At 48.3% G+C, this 20,245-nt stretch overlaps 1 protein-coding gene across 4 annotated transcripts in view; it reads left to right on the top strand.

Moving 5' to 3' along the window:
- ITGA11 (integrin subunit alpha 11) overlaps positions 1–20,245 on the top strand; it is a 138,962-nt gene that overhangs the window by 12,460 nt on the left and 106,257 nt on the right. For all 4 annotated transcript variants that reach the window (XR_010946445.1, XM_067751790.1, XM_067751780.1 and 1 more), the window contains exon 2: positions 15,707–15,818. Coding sequence is in view for 3 of the 4 variants with exons in the window: in XM_067751790.1 (XP_067607891.1) it covers positions 15,707–15,818 (112 nt within the window). In the remaining variant the exon portion in view is untranslated. The remainder of the gene's footprint in view (positions 1–15,706; positions 15,819–20,245) is intronic.

Here is a 20,245-nt window from a genome sequence, read left to right as displayed (position 1 = left end):
TACTTGCTAACAGTCATTGGGGGCTTCCATGAATCAGGCTTTGTTCTTTTTTTTTTAATAAATTTATTTATCTATTTATTTTTGGCTGCATTGGGTCTTCGTTGCTGTGTGCGGGCTTTCTCTAGTTGCAGTGAGCGGGCTTCTCATTGTGGTGGCTTCTCTTTGTTGCGGAGCACAGGCTCTAGGCGTGCGGGCTTCAGTAGTTGTGGCACGTGGGCTCAGTAATTGTGGCTCACGGGCTCTAGAGCACAGGCTCAGTAGTTGTGGCATACAGACTTAGTTGCTCCGCGGCATGTGGGATCTTCCCGGACCAGGGCTGGAACCCGTGTACCCCTGCATTGGCAGGCGGTTTCTTAACCACTGCACCACCAGGGAAGCTCCAGACTTTGTTCTGAGCACTCGTCTTCTCAATAATCCTAAAAGAGGGGTGCTGTTATCTCCTCCATTTTAGAGATGAGGAAACGGATGCATGTCGTTAAGTAACTTACCCAAGGTCACCAGGGTCATAAAGTCACAGCCTGGGATTGGAACCCAGAGGGTCTGACTCCAGAAACTGCAATTCCCAGAGGTCACGTGACTTGACTGAGGTCTTGCAGCTGCCGATAAAAATGAGATCCAGACTCCAAATTCAGGTTTGATCATCTCCAAAGCCCATCTTCTTTCCTGCTTTCCCTGTACTGCTCACACAGCTCTGGCCATATCTGTGTAACATCTGGAGTACTTTCACTTAATAATTTTCATTCAACTGACTTTAAATAAACTCAGTCTTTTCACTTACCTTCATCGTAAGCAATAATTGCTGTGAAACCTAAGTTTTGATTTGCTTGTAATTTTTTAATATCCATTAAACGTGAGTTGTCAAGTTTTAATGTTCACCCTTGTCCCACGTAAACTTTTCTCACCCATTATGCCCTAGGAGACACTAGGTCACCCTGTGCGGCCCTCAGCAAGGACAGGTGACCCCTAGTCCCTACTCATCCAGAACTGAAGTGCGACGGGGCTCAGGTTTGCCTGGGGGACGTTTTGACGAGACACACCTAGACTCCATTCATCTGTGGCATGATTTCTCAGCTGCCCTGGCTCTGTCTTCTTGGAGGTTTAGTCAAGGCCCCCTCCAGGGCTAGTATCCCCTTGGCACACACCAGGAAGAGTCCAGAGAAGTTGGCAGGTGTGGCCATTTTCTGTCGTGCTCAGCCCACCCCAGGGTGAGGCCCAGGAGGGCACTTTCACACCACCTGGTAGCCAGGTCCCTTAGTGTTTCTGCAGTGCTGTTTGGCTTGGCAGTGGCCCCACTGGACTGGTGCCCACTGCTGATGGAGACGGGCCAGGGAAGAGGAGTCTGCCCAGGGTGCCCCACTCATGAGGGCGGAGGGAGCTTTTATGTGGAAGCAGAGGCCAAAAGCCCCACATCAAAGCTTTGCTGAGCATTGCACTGGCCTGGAGTTGGGAAGGGGGCAGGGAGGGATGTGTTAGGGGGAGAGCAAGGAACCACTGGGGAGGGCAGTCCAAATAAGTCTGTTGTCTCCATGAAAGAAGAGGAAACCCCCAATCCTCTCAGTAACAAATGTCCTTAGAGGATGTAGGTTAAAGTGGAGAGGAGGTTGCTGCTTTCTCTGGGCCCTAGCAGCTCCAGAAAGGCCTCCTCTTCCAAGAAGCCCTCCTGGATCACTGTCAAAGTGATGATCATATTTCTGTGAGCTTCTCTATCACATCAGCTGCATTTCATCAGCTATCATCTTATCAGCTCCACCCTCCCTCTCCACAAAGCTGCCTGTCCCTCGGGCAGTGGGCACTGTTCACTACCTTCCCTCTTACCTTCTCCTCCCCTGTATAGCGTCCCACCATCCTGCCCTACCTCCAACTCTTAGGGTCTTGACACTGCCTCAGGCAGTTCATGCCAGCCCGCGCCCCTCTTCTTTAAACCTTGACTCCGCTCAGCCTGCTGGGCAGTAAAGCAGCTGCAGACTAATTCACACGGAGGAGTTCGTGGCTAACTGAATATTAGACCTACCCTGCCTCTTCCTGATGTTATAGGAAGGGCTGTTTGAAATCAGCCATGGCTTAGCCCAAATGGACCAATCTGGGCCAACCCTGAATGGAGCAGAAGTAGAAACCAAAGCCTGGGACTGGATTACCTCTCTCACTAACTGGACCCTCCAAGCCTAGGGTAATGAAAAAGCCCTAGACTGTGGATGAGGACCTCTGGGTCAAGTTCAGGCTCCAATTCTAAACTTAAGTGAGCCATGTGCCCTCTTGAGATGTCCATTCAGTCCCTTCTAAAATAAATATTTGGCCTTCATGTTTCTAAAAGGTCTTCAGCGGCTGTGCTTCCATGCTTCTGTGAACATTTCCTGAGCCAGAACTTTGACTCTGGGTATAAAGCCACGTGTAACACAAGAAAGAAGTTGACAACAGGAGTTCTATTTTATTTTACTTTAAATTTATTTTATTGAAGCATAGTTGATTTGCAGTGTTGTGTTAATTTCTGCTGTACAGCAAAGTGATTCAGTTACACATATGTATACATTCTTTTTCATATTCTTTGCTATTACGGTTTGTCACAGGATATTGAATATAATTCCCTGTGCTATACAGTAGCACCTTGTTGTTTATCCATTCTATATATAATAGTTGGCATCTGCTAATTCTAAACTCCCGATCCATCACTCCCCCAACCCCCTCTCCCCCTTGACGACCATAAGTCTGTTCTCTATGTCTGTGAGTCTGTTTCTGTTTCGTAGATAAGTTCATTTGTGTCATATTTTAGATTCCATATATAAGTGATATCAGATATTTGTCTTTCTCTTTCTGACTTATTTCACCTAGTATGATAATCTCTAGGTCCATCCATGTTGCTGCAAATGGCATTATTTCATTCTCTCTTATGGCTGAGTACTATTCCACTGTATATATGTACCACATCTTCTTTATCTGTTCATCTGTCGATGGACATTTAGGCTGCTTTCATGTCTTGGTTATTGTAAATAGTGCTCCTGTGAACATAGGGGTGCATGTATCTTTTCAAATTATAGTTTTGTCTGGGTATATGCCCAGGAGTGGGATTGCTGGGTCATATGGCAACTCTATTTTTAGTTTTTTGAGGAACCTCCACACTGTTTTCCATAGTGACTGCACCAGTTTACACAGGAATTCTATTTTAAAACAACTTCATCTAGAGCATGGGTGGCCCTTCATCATCCGCAGGTTCATGAGGATTCCTGGGCTTCAGAGGCCTCTTGAGAGGCCTCAGCGTCGTGTCTGCCTGGGGGGGAACGTGGAACCTGAACATCCCAGATAAATAGCTCTCCCTGGCTTGCATCCCTCCAGTGACAGTTGGCTCACCACCTCACAAGGCAGGACTTTGTTTTCTAGCAAAGGCAGAGGGAATCATGAGCCCTTAACTCTCCTAAGGACCTAAAAGTAGGAGTGAACATTTGGGATAGTTTTGAAAGCATGAGTAACTGACATATACCAAAAACCAAAGGGTTCTGCATAACCCTCAGAGAACCAAAGCACTTCCACTCGCCAGCATCCTCCATCCCCACCAAGCCTAGCCAATAGCATCCAGCTTAGCTTGTGTTCTGGTGGATCTATGTGGAGCTCTGTGCAGAGGGAGAACTTTTCAAATGGGTAGGGTGTATCCACTGTAGGGCGGGCCCTGCAGGCTTGGAAGGGATGGACCCTCGCAATTCCTTTTTTTTAGTTTGCATTCAAAGACCAGGGACAGACAGGCCCAGCAGTTCTCTGGGTCCTCACTGCCCTACTTCCTCTTCTTCAAGGGAAAGCCTTGCCACAAATTGCATATCCTGAGCTTTGTCCTTTTCTTACTTTGTCCAAACACCCCCTGGGCTGGGGCTAACCCCAGATGCCCAAGGCTCTTGATCCACACACTCATGACAAGCAGGAGACAATCTTAGGAGGTGGAAAACCAAAACCAAACTGTCTGAGCTCTTTGAGCTGGTTAGTATGTCAGGAAAGGGAGGGACTCACTGTCTAATTCGTCTCCCCTAGAAATGGCCAATGGCCAGGAACAGAGTGGGCAGGGCCGCCACGTACAGCTGTGCAGGCTGTGCACTTCAGAACTCAGTCAACTACAATGTAAACAGCCCCCTCTACAGTTGTGTAGTGAAGTGCAGTGACCTGGGAGTGGGTGGTGCAGAAATTGGTAACCGAGTACATAAATGGGCTTCATTAAATCCAACACAGGGACTTAGAGATACAGCATCTAGTCCAGTGTGTGCTTTTTACAGATAAAGAAACTGAGGGCCAGAAAGAAGGAATTGGCCCAAAGTCGCAAAACAAGTTAGAAGCTGTGCTGGGATTAAAACTAGGGCTTCTGAAGCCAAATTCAGTGCTCTGAGTTCCCTCCCTCCCTGAGGCTCTGAGTATCGCATTCCCTGTCTGCTCCTTGTTAGCAGGTTAGTGTGTGAGGTTAGTGAGGTTCTTGGAGGCCTGAATATTTCTATTCTTTCTCTCTCTTTTTGGTCTCATATTGTCTTATGTCAGGAGGTGCATTTTGAGCCTCTTTCGTATACTAGGCATTGTTCTAGATCCCGAGGATAAAGATACAGTCCCTTCCAGTGGAGTGCTGGTAAATGGTTAACAACCGATTCTGGCTCTTGGAGAGAGTCCTTCTTTGTAGCCATTGGCCAGTTACTGTGGTGTACATCCTCCCACCATGGTCAGCTTTAAGTGACCAACAGGCATCACTGAACGGGAAGATTGCACACAGTTGTCTCTTGTGAGCAGGGACCAGCACACCACTCGTTCCTTCCCTTGTAGAACTTAAACTCTAGGGGGAGAATAAGCAAATAGCTCTTGTAGCCATCTGTTACTATGTTTACATAATAAAAGAAACAAAGAAGCTGCTTTGAGGGAGAGGAATGGATTCTCCATAGCATGGTCAGGGAAGATTTCTCCCAGGCTGTGACATTAAAACTGGAGGTGGAGAAGGAGCTGCCTGAGCAAAGACTGGGGGGAGATTGTTCCACACAAAGGGAAAGACCTTGAGGTGGAAAGAGCTTGGTTTGAGGAGCAAAGAGGAAGGCAGTGTGGCTGGAAGCAGGAAGTGGTGAAGTTCATGGCACAGGAGCAGACTGGTCCTGCAGGGCCTGGTGGGCCCTGAGGAAGGGTCTGGAATCTACCCTACATACAATGCGAGGAAGCTGGAGGGTTTGAAGCAGGAAAGTTCCAGGATCTGATTGGCATTTTTAAAAGATCACTGTGGCTGCTGTGAAGAGCATAGCTTGCAGCTGAGCAAAATTAGAATTGAGGGACCAGTTAGAAGGCTCTTGCCAAAGTCCAGGCAGAAAAAGATGAGAATGACTTGGGCTGGGTGATGTCAGAGGAAAGAGAGAAGAGTGGACGCACTTGAGAGGGATGGAGAGGGTAGAACCTGCACGGTTTGCTGATGGGAAGTGACAGAAAATCCTGAGGAAGGACCTCCAAGCTTCTGACTTGAGCAATCAGGGTGGTACTGCCAAGTGCATTGATGGGGAGACTTTGGGGAAAAACCAGTGTGGAAGGGAAAATCTAGGGCACCTCTTTGGTCATGTGAAGTGAGGGATGCTAGAAGCCATCCAAGTGAAAATGTTCTATGGGCAGCTGGACATTGATTGTGGGACTCAGAAGGCAAGACTGGGCTGGGGTATGACTGGAGGTACTTGGGAGCCTGGGCCACTTTGAGGTGAGTGGAGGAAGGCAGCAGCCCAAGGCCCCAAATACTCAGCCGGATCCTAAAGTGGATGCTGGGGTCACATCTCTTGACTCCAGTTTTTCCACGCAGCTTGGGGGTGTGTGTGTGTGTGTGTGTGTGTGTGTTAATCAAGATTTCATTGCACTTTAAATGAACTTACAACACAGATTCATAATATCACTGTTGGTGTGTTTTAAAATCCATCATGGTAGCTCCTGAAAGCTTAAAGAAAGAGCTCCATTTTGATCAATGTCTCTACCTAGAGAGAAATAAAAATGATGTAAGGCAGAAAATACACTGGCTTTCATCACCAAGACATCCGTCTTGTTCCTGACGGAGGTGATCCACGCGTTATTCCTGAGGGAGGTGATCCCTGGGATGGCTGTCCAAGGCTGGGAGTGAAAATAATGTTAATTACAGTAAATTTCAGCCTGGTGTTTCCCTTTTCAATTTTTAGGCCTGTTTTCCATGAACCTGACATCTGTTTAAACAGCATATTGGCAAACTCCTGATTTCTTGAAAAAATAATAAAAAGGGCAGATTTTTGCTCTCACCAGCACTTGCTGTCTTTCCATCTCCCCCCTCTGGATGCTTACGCAGTGTCTCTATTTCAGTCCACATCCACCTGCCCCTGCAAGCGTTTGGTCTCCACCACAGATCTTAGAGATGGGGCCCTCTCCACTGCAGGAGGCTGCCCAGCCTGTGTCTGATGGTTTCTGATTTAGAGAATTCTTCCTTCTGTAGGGCTGCACATGCTTTGGAGAGTTGAAGCATGTCGTGATAAGTCGCACATCAGCAAGCATGTGTTTATCTAGCACAAAATAGGACACCAGAACCGGTTTTTGATGAGACAAGGATACTGAAGTAGGGGGGAGAGGTTGGCAGGCCAGGGAAGAGGGTGGGACTGTCAGCACCCAGCATGTATCATGAGGGCCCCGTGGAGCCTGGCTGGGGTGCAGAGGGTGAATTGACAGAGGGCCGAGGGTAAAGGGAGGGCTGCCCTGTGTCCCATCTGCTCATGTTCTACTCAGATGAATATTGAGTTAATTTGTTAAGCTTGGCCATGGTCATTCATTCACTTGTTCATTCATGAATTTGTTCTGTCCACTTTGTTGAGAGCCTGTTGTATTCCAGACACTGTGCAGGGAGCAGAGGTGAGGAGGGACAGAACCCCCTCAGCTTGGTTAAAGTAGCCTCCCTTTTGGCACCAAATGTAAGGTTAGCATAGGGTCTTCCATGCTTCAACTCAAATGAAAGCTTCTCAGAGAGGGCTATCCCTGGTCCAGCTGGAAGGGTGTCATTTTCAGGTGTGAGTAGGGGGTCTTATCTGACCCCACCAAGGAGAGCTCTCAGCTGCCCTGCCTGCCCTCTCACAGACACAGCCAGCTTTGATGAGGATGCTCAAAAGCACTAAAAGATGTGTAGCCTAGGAAGCAGACAGGATGAGACCTCGGCACCAGCACCTGGGCCCCAGGCAAGTCAGTCTTGGACCTTTAGTTTCCTCACCTGTTCAATGGGGAAGAAATCCCAAATCACTTGTTAGAATTAAATGAAATACTCTCCTAAGGCACCTGGCCCATCCTGGCACTTGGTAGGTGCTCTGAGAGTGGCAGCTGAATCCCGCTGGGAGATTCGGGGAAGGAGTGGAACAAAAACCCTGCCCAGGGACTGGGGAGGGCTGGATCCCCACTCTACATGTGCCCCACCGGCTAGAAGACTGGGTCCCGGCAGGTAACCTTCCTTAGCCTCCGTTTCCCATTGGGGAAAGAGGCCCCAAGCCCACACTTTGTGTGTGTTGACTTCATATTTGTCCATTGCTTCCCCTAGTGTTTGTAACTCTAGGCCCCAAGGGGATGCAGGTGCAGTCCATGGCATGGTTCTGTCCCCTGGACTCTCCGCCCCAGGTGGGGAGGGTTGGCTCAGGAGGCAGGACAGTCAGAGAAGGGCACAGGGTGCGTAGATGGAAAGGGTGAGTGGGACATGCCCTGGGCCCCCTGACAGGCAGGTGCAGGATGGGGCTGACAATATGAGAAGGCATTCGGGGGTAGGGAACTGAGAGCAAAACCTTGGAGGGGAGAGGGGCAGCCAGCACTCCCTCTGCTGTGTGGACTGCTTGTTAAGAGGCCGCCTGCAGGGACCTGATGAACTGGTGAATATGCGAGCTCTCTCCCAGCTGACACCTCTGTGCACACGTGAGGGCTTCCTCCAGACTCGGCTCTAGTGGGACCCAGAACTCTCCAGCCACGGTGGTCCCCCGCCTCATCTCACACACGAGGAAGCTTTCTGATTCTTACGTGTTCTTTTTCACACATTTAACATTCAGGGGACACCAAAGTACCACCTTCCCTGGAAGGTGGACATGTGGCCACAGAAACCCACGGCACAGCCGCTGGAAAGCTCAGAGCTGCTCGTGGCCAGAAGCAGCAGTGGGTGTGGACCAGGGATGCTCTGGCTCCCAGATGAGATCACTTCCCTGAGATTCCCCTAAGAAACAAGTGCTGTGCTCATTCCGTGGGGAGGGACAACGGCTTTCCACGGAAGTCACTCTCCAGTTCCCTCTGCCTTCTCTCTCTGTCCAGTCTGGGCAACGAGCTGGCCCTTCAGACTGAAGGCACCTCCCTCCCCTAAACCCGCCCCTCTCTCTGGACTCCAGTGGGGAGAAATCATTGCCACCTGTCATTACCCCTCCCCACCCTGTCCTCTCTGGCTAATCCCTTGGCCACATGTGCACGCGCATGCACACACAGCACACACAGCACACACCAGTTGCTGCCAGCGAGCCGTGTTCTGACCTGCATGAAGCTAGGGGAGCCAAGGATAGGACACCCCATCCAGAGATCAGGTTCTCTCCTGCTTCTTCAACAGAGGGAAGGAGAAGGAAGAACGGTGGTGCTGGTGATATTAGCGGTTGGAGGAGTATGAAGCAGGGTAGACTCCATAGCGTTTCCTTCTGAGGAAAAAGGCAGTGTGATAATGACCAGTTAGCAGAGAGACATGAAGCCACACCCAGAAGGCAGTCATTGTGTAAAAGAGTCAGATGCTGATTAAGCTGCTAGAGAAGCTAGGAAACAGGGTGGTCTTTGCCAAGAGTAGGGAGGACGCATTTGTCTCTCTCCTGGGGAGACCCAAGTGTGGGCAGGTTTGCTCTAAAGCACCAGGGGGGCAGCAGGGCCTGGTGGTAAGAACTGGCTTGATATCACCAGACCAGCCCCCACCCGATCATGGCCCCCAGTTCTAGCAGCAGGGCAGTGGCAGCTCAGGGCTAAGCCACTGGGGGGCAGCCGGGAGGGTGTTACAGCTCACTTTCATAAGTGGCTTGAAGCTGAGGGGCACTTGTGTTGGACCCAAGTGCTAGAGAGGAGGGAGGGAATGGCCCCGCTCCTGACAGCCAACCTGATAGAGACCTGCAGGGGCAATGGCCATCTGCTTGCCCCCTTGGGGTGTCCCAGTGCTCAACTGCCTACTCCTCCCCCCCGAAGGGAGATGAATTTGGAAATGAATCCAGAGGAGAAGGGTGACACAGACTCAGAACATCCTGACTGTTAAGGTTTTCAGACCACCTGATCTAGCTTCCTCCTTTTCTATATTGGAGACTAAGGCGTGGGGAGAAGTAACTTGTTCAAGGTTCAGCCAGCCAGTGACAGAACCCAGGGGAGGACCCAGGTCTCCTGGTGCCCAACCTAGTTCTACTCATCACAGCAGCGCTAGCTCTCAGGAGGTGGGCATTGTATTCCCATGTCCCCCTTTCTGAGTCCTAGAATCAGCTGTCCTAAAGTCAGGAGTCCATCCTCTGGCCTTTGACCTTGGCAGTGGTCCTCCAGCCATGTCTCCCTCCTGAGGGATCATGGCTTCCATGCCTAGAAGATCCCAGGGAGAGAGAAGCTTTGGTCGCTCCAAGGCCATATAGCCATGTACTCAAGGATTCAGTGCATACCACTGGCATCCTCAATTTTTGAAATAAGACGAGTCTGGAAGGGAACTGTGGTACCCCTGCCCACTAGCTCTGAATTTCCTCGCTGAGGTTTTAGCAGCACAGTCCAGCTCCAGGACGAGGCTGGACTTTCTTGGAAAGGTGATCACATTGCCTGGACCCCCACCAAGGCCTTCGTCCCTTTGACATCTGGGTGTGCCCAGAAGCCACATCCAGGGAAGTAGGGCCCTGAGGCCAGGTCTCCACAGTTCAGGCAAGGGGAGAGGCAGCTGGGGCCTGGATAATACAGAGCATTAGATGACAGTTTTCTTTTTGGATTGGGAATGCAAAATATGATCATTTTTGCCTGGAGAATTCCCCTTCCTAAGTGTGTTTGGCTTCAACTGACATTAAGATGAGCTTGCATTCCTCCATACCGCCTGGCCTCCAATTCTAAATTGTTTGTGGAGACTCAAGACAGATGCTCGTGTACCAACAACTGGAAGCTGGCTGTGTGTTTGCTCTAGAGAACCTCCCTGACATGTGCCAGGGCTGGGCCTTAGTAGCAGAGAGCTCAACCCTCTCATTTGACAGATGGGGACACTGAGGCCCAGAAAGCCATAGTGACTCTCCATGGACACTTGGCCAATTTAGTGACAAAGCTGAGATTAGAACGCAGGTCACCCTGCCCTGGGCCAGCCTTCTCTGGGCTTCACTTTGGGTTCTGGTGACATGCAAACATGTCTGTTGGCTCACGCATGTGGCTGCAGACTCTGAAGACCGCAAGTCATGACCCTACTACCCAGCATGGAACCTGGAGCGTCGTAGCCCCAAATAGACATTCATGGAAGTGAAGGATTATAGAGCAGGGGTATAGAGGCAGTGGTGGTAAATAAAGATGGGCATGGTGACCTTGGACAAATCCCCACCCCTCTCAGCCTGAGTTCTCTCATTCACAAGGGTCTTAAACCCAATCAAGTGGTTCTCAAACTATGTTCCAGGACACCCTAGGGTTCCAAAGAAATGTCTTAGGCTTGTCACTGCAGGTAGGGAGTTTCCTTGCCCCCATCCTTAACCCCAACCTCAGCTTCCTGTGTCTGCTTTTCATTGTATAGATTTTGTTTCCAAAAGGTGGGATTCACTGCAGAAAAACAAAGTGTTGAGACCACTAGGTTATTGGATCTATAAGATCCCTGTTTGCTCTTGAAAATAAAATCCTAATAAGTTACCCTTCCCTGATAACATATTTGCTGCACACCATTTTTGACCCTGTGTTAAATTGTCCAGGGTTCACGTCCCCTGGCCATGGGGCAGAGAGAAAATGAGGTACGGGAGGGCCCTTGAGCCCAGCATTGATGCTAGGGGTCTGTCTGTATGTCTGTTGTTCCTGTGTCTGCCATTCCTATGTCCCGATGAGGCAGGACAGCCCAGCTCTAAGGCTCTTGGTGCAAGGCTCAGGCAGGAGAGGTCATGACCTGCCTGCTAGGCCACTCTGCTCCCTGACACGCTAGGTCCAGGCCTCCCCATGAGCTCTTGAGAAGGGAATGACTGGGTTACCACCCCAGAAACCATGAGTTCCCATTGTGTAATTATTCCTCCCCTTCCCTGATTGTCCATCATTTAAGACAGGGGTCCCCAACCCCCGGGCCAAGGACCGGTACTGGTCCTTAGCCTGTTAGGAAGCAGACCACACAGCAGGAGGTGAGCGGTGGGCGAGTGAGCAAAGCTTCATCAGCCACTCCCCGTCGCTTGCGTTACCACCTGAGCCCCTCCCCATCGTCCGTGGAAAAATTGTCTTCCATGAAACTGGTACCAAAAAGGGGCCACATGGAGCCTTCGGACTTTCTCCCCAGATCCTTGGGAAGCTAATGGCCGCAGTGTGGGGTGTGACTGGTCGAGGGTGGAGCAGCCCATCATGGGTGCTCAGCTGAGTCTCCTTGAGCTCTAGCGAGCACTCCCTGTGGAGCTGTTGAGTCCACAGGAGCTCCAGACACGTGTTGGCCAGTGTGCCTCAGCATTTGGGACTGTCACCACCCTGCCTGGTGATAGCACAGTAGCCTCCACCTCAGCCTGGAGTGGTGGGTTTGAGATCAAGCGATGCTCAAACATCATGCTGTGGTTTCAGTGCTTTCTTGGGACTGGCTGATGCTTTTTTAAAAGATAAGATTCTGAGAAAGGGAGCAGCAGCTGATGTAACTTTGGCCATAGTCCACAGGAGAACAGGCCAGGAACTGTGGGTTTTTTCCCCCTCTGTCATCAGTATCAAGGGCAGTAAAGTGGCAAGCTGCCCAACCAGGCTCCCACTGTCTCTGCAATCGGCCTGTTGACTCCCATCAAAAACAACTTTGTTTTCTTTTATTGGTATTTGGGGTTCATAAATCTCTGAGGAGAGTACATTCCCCAAGCATGAAAGCCACCTGCCATCAGGGGAACGGGCCAGAGATCTTGTCGGGGGCCAAGGTCAGGGTGTCAGACTTGACATCACCTTTAGGAAATCCATTCTCTGGTTGGTTCGGTTTGGTCAGAAGCAAATGCCGACTCGGGGAAGAAACCAGCACTTTGTAACTTAATGCCCCGTCCCTGAGAGCTTTTGTCCTCTTCCCTGTGGCCAGATTTCACTAATCCTGTCCAGGGGGTTGGGGGGTGGGGACTGGGGGAGACAGGACTAGTCCTAGACAAAGCCCCCTGGGGGAGGGAAGGAGCACAGGGCTGCCGGCCTCCTCTCCCATCTACTGCCCCCGACCAAACCCAAAGACAGAGGAGGTGTGGGACCTGAGGGCAAGAGGAAAGACCCGTTTCTCTGAAAAGAATTTTCCCTGCCTCCAGTGGGTCCTTCTCTGAAAAGCTGCTCTCCCAGGGGTAGCACATCACCCCAGTGCCCTAAGCTACCTGATCATGGGCTTGCTCTAACCTCCTCCCAGCTGAGTGATTTGGGGCAAATTACTTCACCTCCCAGAGGTATGATAATATCTACTTCACAGGGTTGGTGTGCGATTTAACTAAGTACTATAAAATTACTGCTGAGATACCTAGGATAGTGCCTGGAACATATCAGTGCTCAGTGAATATTTTTTCCCCTGTTACTCGTTGAGGGGAGAGAGCGTCCCAGCCAAATGTGGGTCCTGGTCTCTAACCATTCAGTATCTATTGACTGCTGACTCTGAGCTAGATCTTTATTCAAGGCGGTAAGGATACAGCAGTGAGCAGCGTCTCTCGGCACTTAGAAGACATAAGAATATTATAGAATATCAGCCACGTGACAATAAACAGATAAATATGTAACATGTTAGTGATAAGTGCTATGAGGGCAAATGAAGGAGAATAAGGGGGATAAGAGTGACAGGGTGTCCTGCTAAGGGACAATATGGCATTGAAACAGAGACCCGAATGACTTGAGAGAGTGAGCCCCGCGGGTGACCCAGGGAGGAGCTTTCCAGGCAGAGGGAACAGCCAGGGCAAAGATGCTAAGTGGGGACGGGTCTGACACATTCTAAGAACGGCAAAGGGGACAGAGTGGCTGCAGCAGAGGGATGGAGGGGGAGGACAGGAAATGAGGGGCAGAGGGAACCGGGTGGGATCATGCAGGGCCTTGCAGGTAAGGATTTTGGCTTTGACTGTGAGTTGGTGGGAAAATGATGAAGCATATGGAGCTGAGGAGTGATTGGATCTGACGGGTCTTGGAAGGATCCTTCTGGCCATGTTTGCCCAAGAAGCACTGATGGTAGAGAAGGCCCTGAAGACACAATTTATGGCCTTAGCTTCACTGGCCCTCACCCCCTTGTTGGCCTGGGAGTGGCGGGTGGGTCTGGATTTCTTGACTGCCCAACATGCCTTCCTCTTGTCAAGGTCACCTCCCTTTGCTGGGCTCAGATGCAGGAAAGGGAGGACCAAGGACCACCAGGGGACATCTCCAGGGGGCACCAGGGAGCCAGATAAAGTGTTGCCCCCCAGTCAGGGAATGTGCGTGGCCTGTGCGTGTGTGTGCATGGATGTGTGTGTGTGGGCATGTGTGCATGCACATGTGTGCCTCTCTGTGTGTACATATGTGCGTGTGCATGTGTGTGTGTCCATTCCTAGGACAGAGTTGGAGAGTTCCTCGTCTGCAACTCCACTTCTTCTTTGACCTCTCTCTGTCCACCTCCCAGCTGTACACAGGTGACACTAGTATCTCTCTCTGCTCTGTGACATGCCGTCATTGGCCAAGGACTGTGCCCCTTCATCCATCTGTGCTCACCCGACCAGGCCCCTCTTCCCCAAGGCTGCCTGCTTCTAACCAGGCTGATAAGTCCATTCGTGGGCTGGGCTTTGTACATAAGAGTATGTAAATAACATACGCTTCTTCCCCCACCCCCACTTAGGGCTATGACACTAAGTTCATGTGGCAGATTAGCAGTCATGAAGACAGGGTTGGCAGCTACGTAGCCACTCGCTGTCACTGTCTGCTCCTGTATCCCCAGCAGGTACTGCTCACTGATCACACTAGTCTTGCCCACTGAGCCCAGACTTGACCTCAGAATCCTTCTTAACTCAGTGCTCCAGGCAACAGTAATAATCAATTGACATGGATGAGTGAGAACACATGTCTAACATCCCTAATCTAAGGTATTCTAGCATTACCTCAGGGGACTCTAATTCTGGGACTCTAATGATGGAATTTTTGGCCACTGTATCCATTTGCTGAGCAGAAAAGAAAGCGTAGCAGAAACCTCTTGTTCCTGCCTGTACAGTAGGCCTTATTCAAGTACATACTCCAGGGCATCCCTCTTGAACACTCAGACTCAGGGGGTCCGTGCCAAGGGAAGGACAGAGGGACGCTCAAGGGTACTAGCCTCAGATTCAGAGTCCCTATCCAGCAGGTTTTGGGACCTTGGGCAGGTCAGTTCACCTCTCTGACCCTCGGCTTTCCTGTTGCTGCCCACATCACAGGGTTGTAGTGGAGATCAGATGATAGCAGGTATGTGAGTGTTCTGTGAAATTTATAAAGTGCCCTACACATGAAAGGAACGACAATGATATTCTGTCGACTGTTTTGTTCTGCTGATTGGTTTTCACTTATCTGAGAGTTTTGGCTCATGGTAGGATCCCACCCCTTAAATCCCATGGGTCCCAAGTTTGGTGGTCCGGTAGGTACTGATACGTAACGAGGCCAGACGTGCCTGAAAATGCCTCGTGGAGGGAAGGAGTAGCAGAGCAGGTACCTGGGGTCCTGGCTCTGCTGCTGCTGCTGACCCACTGTGTACCCCTGGACAGCCTCTTAACCTCTCTGGGTCTGAACCCCCCTCTGCCAAATGTGGATGATGCTTCCCATTCCCCCCAAGTCCTGTGAGGGTAAATGGTGGCAAATGTGAGGAGACCCAGAGCCCTAAGCAGCGTACAAGTGTGAATTGCTGTTTCTTGTGATTCAGCACAAGAATGCCAAAGGGGTAAAGCTCTTTGCCCCAAGGCTTTCCACTAGGTGGAATCGGTTAATTGACCGATTAGGGGCCAAGGTGAAAGGGTTACGGGAATTTCTCTCTGCTTTGCCTCAGCTGCTCCAGCCGAGCAGTATGCCAGGCGGAGCTTTGCATATGGATTCAGAAGGAGGTGGTCAGCCAGCAGCGCTGGAGCCATGGCCACTAGGACCCCAGGCTTGGTGGGGCGGTGGGGGGAGGCGAGAGAGGTGGGAAATCAGCTCCGTGACTCTTTAGCAGGCAGAGGTGAGAGAAGGGAGAAAGAGAGGGAGGAGTGGGGAGTGAAGGAGGAGAAAGGAGGGAAGAGAAAAAAAAAACCGGAAGAGGAGACCAGCAGAAGCTAGAAGAAGCAGGGTTGGAGGAAGGAGTGATGGAGGGGGACGGGGACTGTCTCTTCCTTATGGGAGCAGGAATTCTCTCGGGAAGGGACTGGGTCTTCCCTTTCAGACCCGCCTGGTCTCTCTAAGAGTAGGTTTTATGCCTATGCCTCCCCTATCAGATTGGCTCCCCCAGGGCAGTGGCTGGGCCTTTCCCATCAGACTGTTGGCTCCCCAAACAGGAACTGGGGCTCCCCAGGGATAGGGGAACATACTCCATCCACAGCCAAGACGCTGGACCTCCACCTGCCTGACTCCTCTCCTCCCCACCCAGGGTTCACGGACACCTTCAACATGGACATCAAGAAGCCCCGAGTCATCCCCGGCTCCAGAGCCGCCTTCTTTGGCTACACGGTGCAGCAGCATGACATCAGCGGCAAGAAGTGGTGAGTGAGAGCTGCCGCCTCCACCGTAGCCCTGCACTGCCCCGCACCCAGCCCCTCCATCGGCTGGCCGCACTGGCCCTCATATGTAGACGCCCCCCTTGCTGGGGACTTGACTTCTTGTTGTGGCAGGTCAGGGGCTGCCTAGGATCTGCCCCTGTCCATGAAATCATGAGCATCCCATTTCACAGGCTTTGATCTTCTCATTTGAGAAATGGGAACGAGCACCCCTCCTTCTCCGGGTTATGGGACAGCACAAGTAGCAGGCACCTAGAACCAATAATGAGCCCCTCCCATCCCCTCTCAGGGCCTCAGGGTCTCATCAGTGGGGGCAGTGCCTCTGGTCCTGGCGGCTGGGAGAGCTGTTGGGGAGCGGGATGTCTCTGAGCAGACAGATGTGAGTGTGCTCAAAGCTAAAATACAGGAACAGTGGGGCAAAGGGAAGTGAGAGCAAGGCCGAGTGGCGGGGAGAGAGCCAGAGAGATCCCAAGGACCCCTCTGGGACGGGGGCATCAAGAGGCGGGAAGGGTCCGCGTCTGATTTTTAATATAACTTTGTTGGATTATATTTTACATATTATATAATTTACTCATTTCAAGTGTCGATTCGGTGATTTTTTTTAAAGTAAATTTACCAAGTTGTGCAGTTCATCAGTTGTAGAACAATTTCATCGCCCCGGTAAGATCCCTCATGCACGTGTACTGTTCATTGCCATTCTCCTTCTGCTGATTTTCAGCTGTCAGAAGGCAAGGCTTTCCTTCCTTCCCGAGATGGAAAGGACTAGCCCTTTGATCTGCCCTCTTAGAAGCCCTTGCCGAGTCAAGGGACCATGTGAACACTGACGATAAATATCCTACCTGCCCTCTTCCCAATCTGGCCTCTGCCTACCCTCCCACCCTCTTCTCCTTCTGCTTCCGCCACCTCCTTTCCTGCGCTCCACACTCCACCACATTGCATTATTTCCATTTTTCCAGTTCTCCAGAGCTTCTTTGCACATGCTGTTCCTTCCTCCCGTGATGTCCTCTCCTACCTTCCCGACTCACCCTACCCTACCACTCAGATCTGACAAATTCTCTCATACATTTTTTTGTGAAGGAGTATCTTATTATCTTTCGACTGAGGTATAACTTAGCAAAGTTATACCACAGCAAAGCATAGGCACCTTAAGTGTCCAAACCGGTGAACTTTTACACATGTATGTGGCCATTGTGATCACCTCCCAGAACATGATAGAGAACATTTCCAGCTCCCTGGAAAGCTCCTTGTGCCTCCCACCGCTCCAGGTAACCACTGTTCTGACTCCTATCACCATAGATTGATTTTGCCTGTTTTTGAACTTCGTATAGATGATATCACACATTAAGTACGGATTTGTACCTGACCTGTTTTACTCAACATTATGTCTATTACTGTTGAATGTTTCATACTTGATGTTTCTTCACTGATGTGTAATATTCTACGGTAGCAATGCACCACGTTTTATTTATTTATTCTACTATTGATGGATCTTTGGATTGTTTCCATTTTTGGCTATTTCAAGTAGAGATACTATTAACATTCTCTTTTTTTTTTTTTTTTTTGCGGTACACGGGCCTCTCACTGTTGTGGCCTCTGCCGTTGCGGAGCACAGGCTCCGGACGCGCAGGCTCAGCGGCCATGGCTCACGGGCCCAGCCGCTCCGCGGCATGTGGGATCTTCCCGGACCGGGGCACGAACCCGTGTTCCCTGCATCGGCAGGCGGACTCTCAACCACTGCGCCACCAGGGAAGCCCTATTAACATTCTTATACATGTCTTCTGATGAACATATGCACTCATTTTTTATCTGGTATATACTCAGGAATAGAATCACTGAGTTAAAGGGAAGGTATATGTTTGTGGGACCTGCCAAGCATTTTTTCCCCAAATGGTTCACCAATTTAAATTCTTCTAGTAACATGAGAGTTCTAGTTGCTTCCCATCCTCGCTAACACTTGGTATTATCAATCGTTAATTTTAGCCATTCTGATGGTGTGTAGTGGTATCTAATTGTGGGGTTAATTGGCATTTTTCTAATGACTAATGATGTTGAGTAACCTTTGGTAAATATATTGGCCATTTTGGTATCCTATTTTGTGAAATGTCCAGTTGAGTCTTTTGCCCATTTTTTAAATTGTGTTGTATGTCTTTTTCTTATTGATTTATAGGACTTTAAAAAATATATTCTAAATACAAATCCTTTGTCAGAGAAAAGCATTGCAAAGAACTTCTCCCAGTCTATATCTTGCCTTTTCATCCTTTTAATGGTATCTTCTTATGAATAGAGTTCTTAATTTTAGTGAAGTCTGATTTATCTGTCTTTTTTATGGTTAGTGTTTCTTGTGTGTCCCATTTAAGAAATTTTTGCTTCTCCCAAGATCATGAAGATATTTTCCTCTGTTTTCTTCCAGAAGTTTGATGATTTTGCTTTCTCATTTAAGTCAGTGATTCATCTCAAATTAAGTTTTGTATGAGATGTGAGATAAAGATCTAAGGTTTTTTTTTAATATGGATATCCAATTGATCTGGCACCATTTGTTGAAAGACTATTTCCCCACTAAATTGTAGTGTCATCTTTGTTGAAAATCAGGTGACCCTATATGTATGGGTCTATTTCTAGCCTCTATTCTACTCCATAGAATAGAAAGCTGCCTTGGTTACTGTAGCTTCAAAGCAAGTCTTGAAGTTAGTGTGAGTTCTCCATCTTTGTTCTTCTTTGACAAGATTGTTTTAGCTATACTAGGTCCTCTCTATTTCCTTATGAATTTTAGAATAGGCTTGTCAATTTCCCCTAATCAAACTTGCTGAGATTTTGATTGGGGTTGCATTAAATTTATAGATCAACTTGGGGAGAAATGAAATCTTGATAATACTGAGTCTTCCAAACCATGAACATGTATATCCCTCCATTTATTTAGTTTTTAAAAATTTTTCTCTCAACAGTGCTTTGAAATTTTAAGTGTAAAACTCTTGCATACATTTTATTATATTAATTCCTAGGTACTCAATATTTTATGCTAATTAAAAATAGAATATTCTTTTTATTTTTTATTTATTTATTTGGTTGCGCCAGGTCTTAGTTGAAACAGGCAGGTTCCTTAGTTGCGGCTCGTGGGGCTCCTTAGTTGCAGGTTGCCGGCTCCTTAGTTGCAGCACGTGGGCTCCTTAGTTGTGGCATGCAAACTCTTGGTTGCAGCATGCATGTGGGATCTAGTTCCCTGACCAGGGATTGAACCCGGACCCCCTGTATTGGGAGCATGGAGTCTTAACCACTGCACCACCAGGGAAGTCCCTAAAATAGAATATTCTTATTTCATTTTCCAATCTTTTGCTAGTATAGAAAAATACAGTTGACTTTTTTATATTTACATTATATCCAGCAACTTTACTAAATTCATTTATTATTTCTAATAGTTTGCTTGTAGATCCTTTTGAATTCTCTATGTATACAAGCAGATCATCTGAAGTAATTACTTTATTTCTTCTTTTCCAACCTTCATAGCTTTTATTTCTGTTTCTCTTGCCTAATTACAACAGCCAGGACCTTCAGTACATGATTGAATAGAAGTTGTGATCCCAAACATGATTTTCTTACTTCCCTTATTAGAGGGAAAACTTTCAATATTTCAGAATTAAATAAGATGTTAACTGTAGTTTATTGATTTATTTGTTGTATATACCTTCATATTAAGAAAGTTTTCTTCTGTTCCTACTTTTCTGAGGTTTATTTGTGTGTGTTTGTCTCTGTGTGTGTGTATGTAATAGGTGTTGAATTTTATCAGATGCTTTTTCTGCAAAGATTGAGATATTATATGGTTCTCCTTTATTCTGTTAATATTAATTATATTCATTGATTTTTTTGAATATTAAGCCCAATTTGTATTCCTGGGATAAACTTGATCACCACATATTCATATATATATATGTATATATGTGTGTATATATACGTATATATATATATATAAATTGATTCTATTTATTAATATATTCTCAGGAACTTTATTTCTATGTACATGAGGTATATTGTGCAGCTAAATGCATCTAATATATTCTTAATTACAAATATTTTGTTTTGCAATTCCTGAATTTCCACTTGATTCTTTTTATAGACTCTAATTCTATTAAAGTAATCTATCTTTCGCCCATTTGCCCATCTTTGACTCCATTTTTTTAAACATATTAATCACAGTTATTTTGAAGTCCTTCTTGGCTAAGGCTAACTCCAATATCTGGATCATCTCTGGGTCTGCTTCTAGTGACTGTTTTACCTTATGGTTATCAGTCACTTTTTCCTGATTCTTTGCCTGTTTAATATATATATATTTTTATTCTGTGCTGAACATTGTGAATTGTACACAGTAGAGGCTATAGATTGTGTTACCTTCCTTTAAATACATTTTGTTCTGATGAGCA

This window comes from Pseudorca crassidens, chromosome 1, assembly GCF_039906515.1.
Source record: "Pseudorca crassidens isolate mPseCra1 chromosome 1, mPseCra1.hap1, whole genome shotgun sequence".
NCBI classification, from domain to species: domain Eukaryota; kingdom Metazoa; phylum Chordata; class Mammalia; order Artiodactyla; family Delphinidae; genus Pseudorca; species Pseudorca crassidens.
Note: the sequence above shows the minus strand (reverse complement) of the source record. Positions and strands in the feature narration are given on the sequence as shown.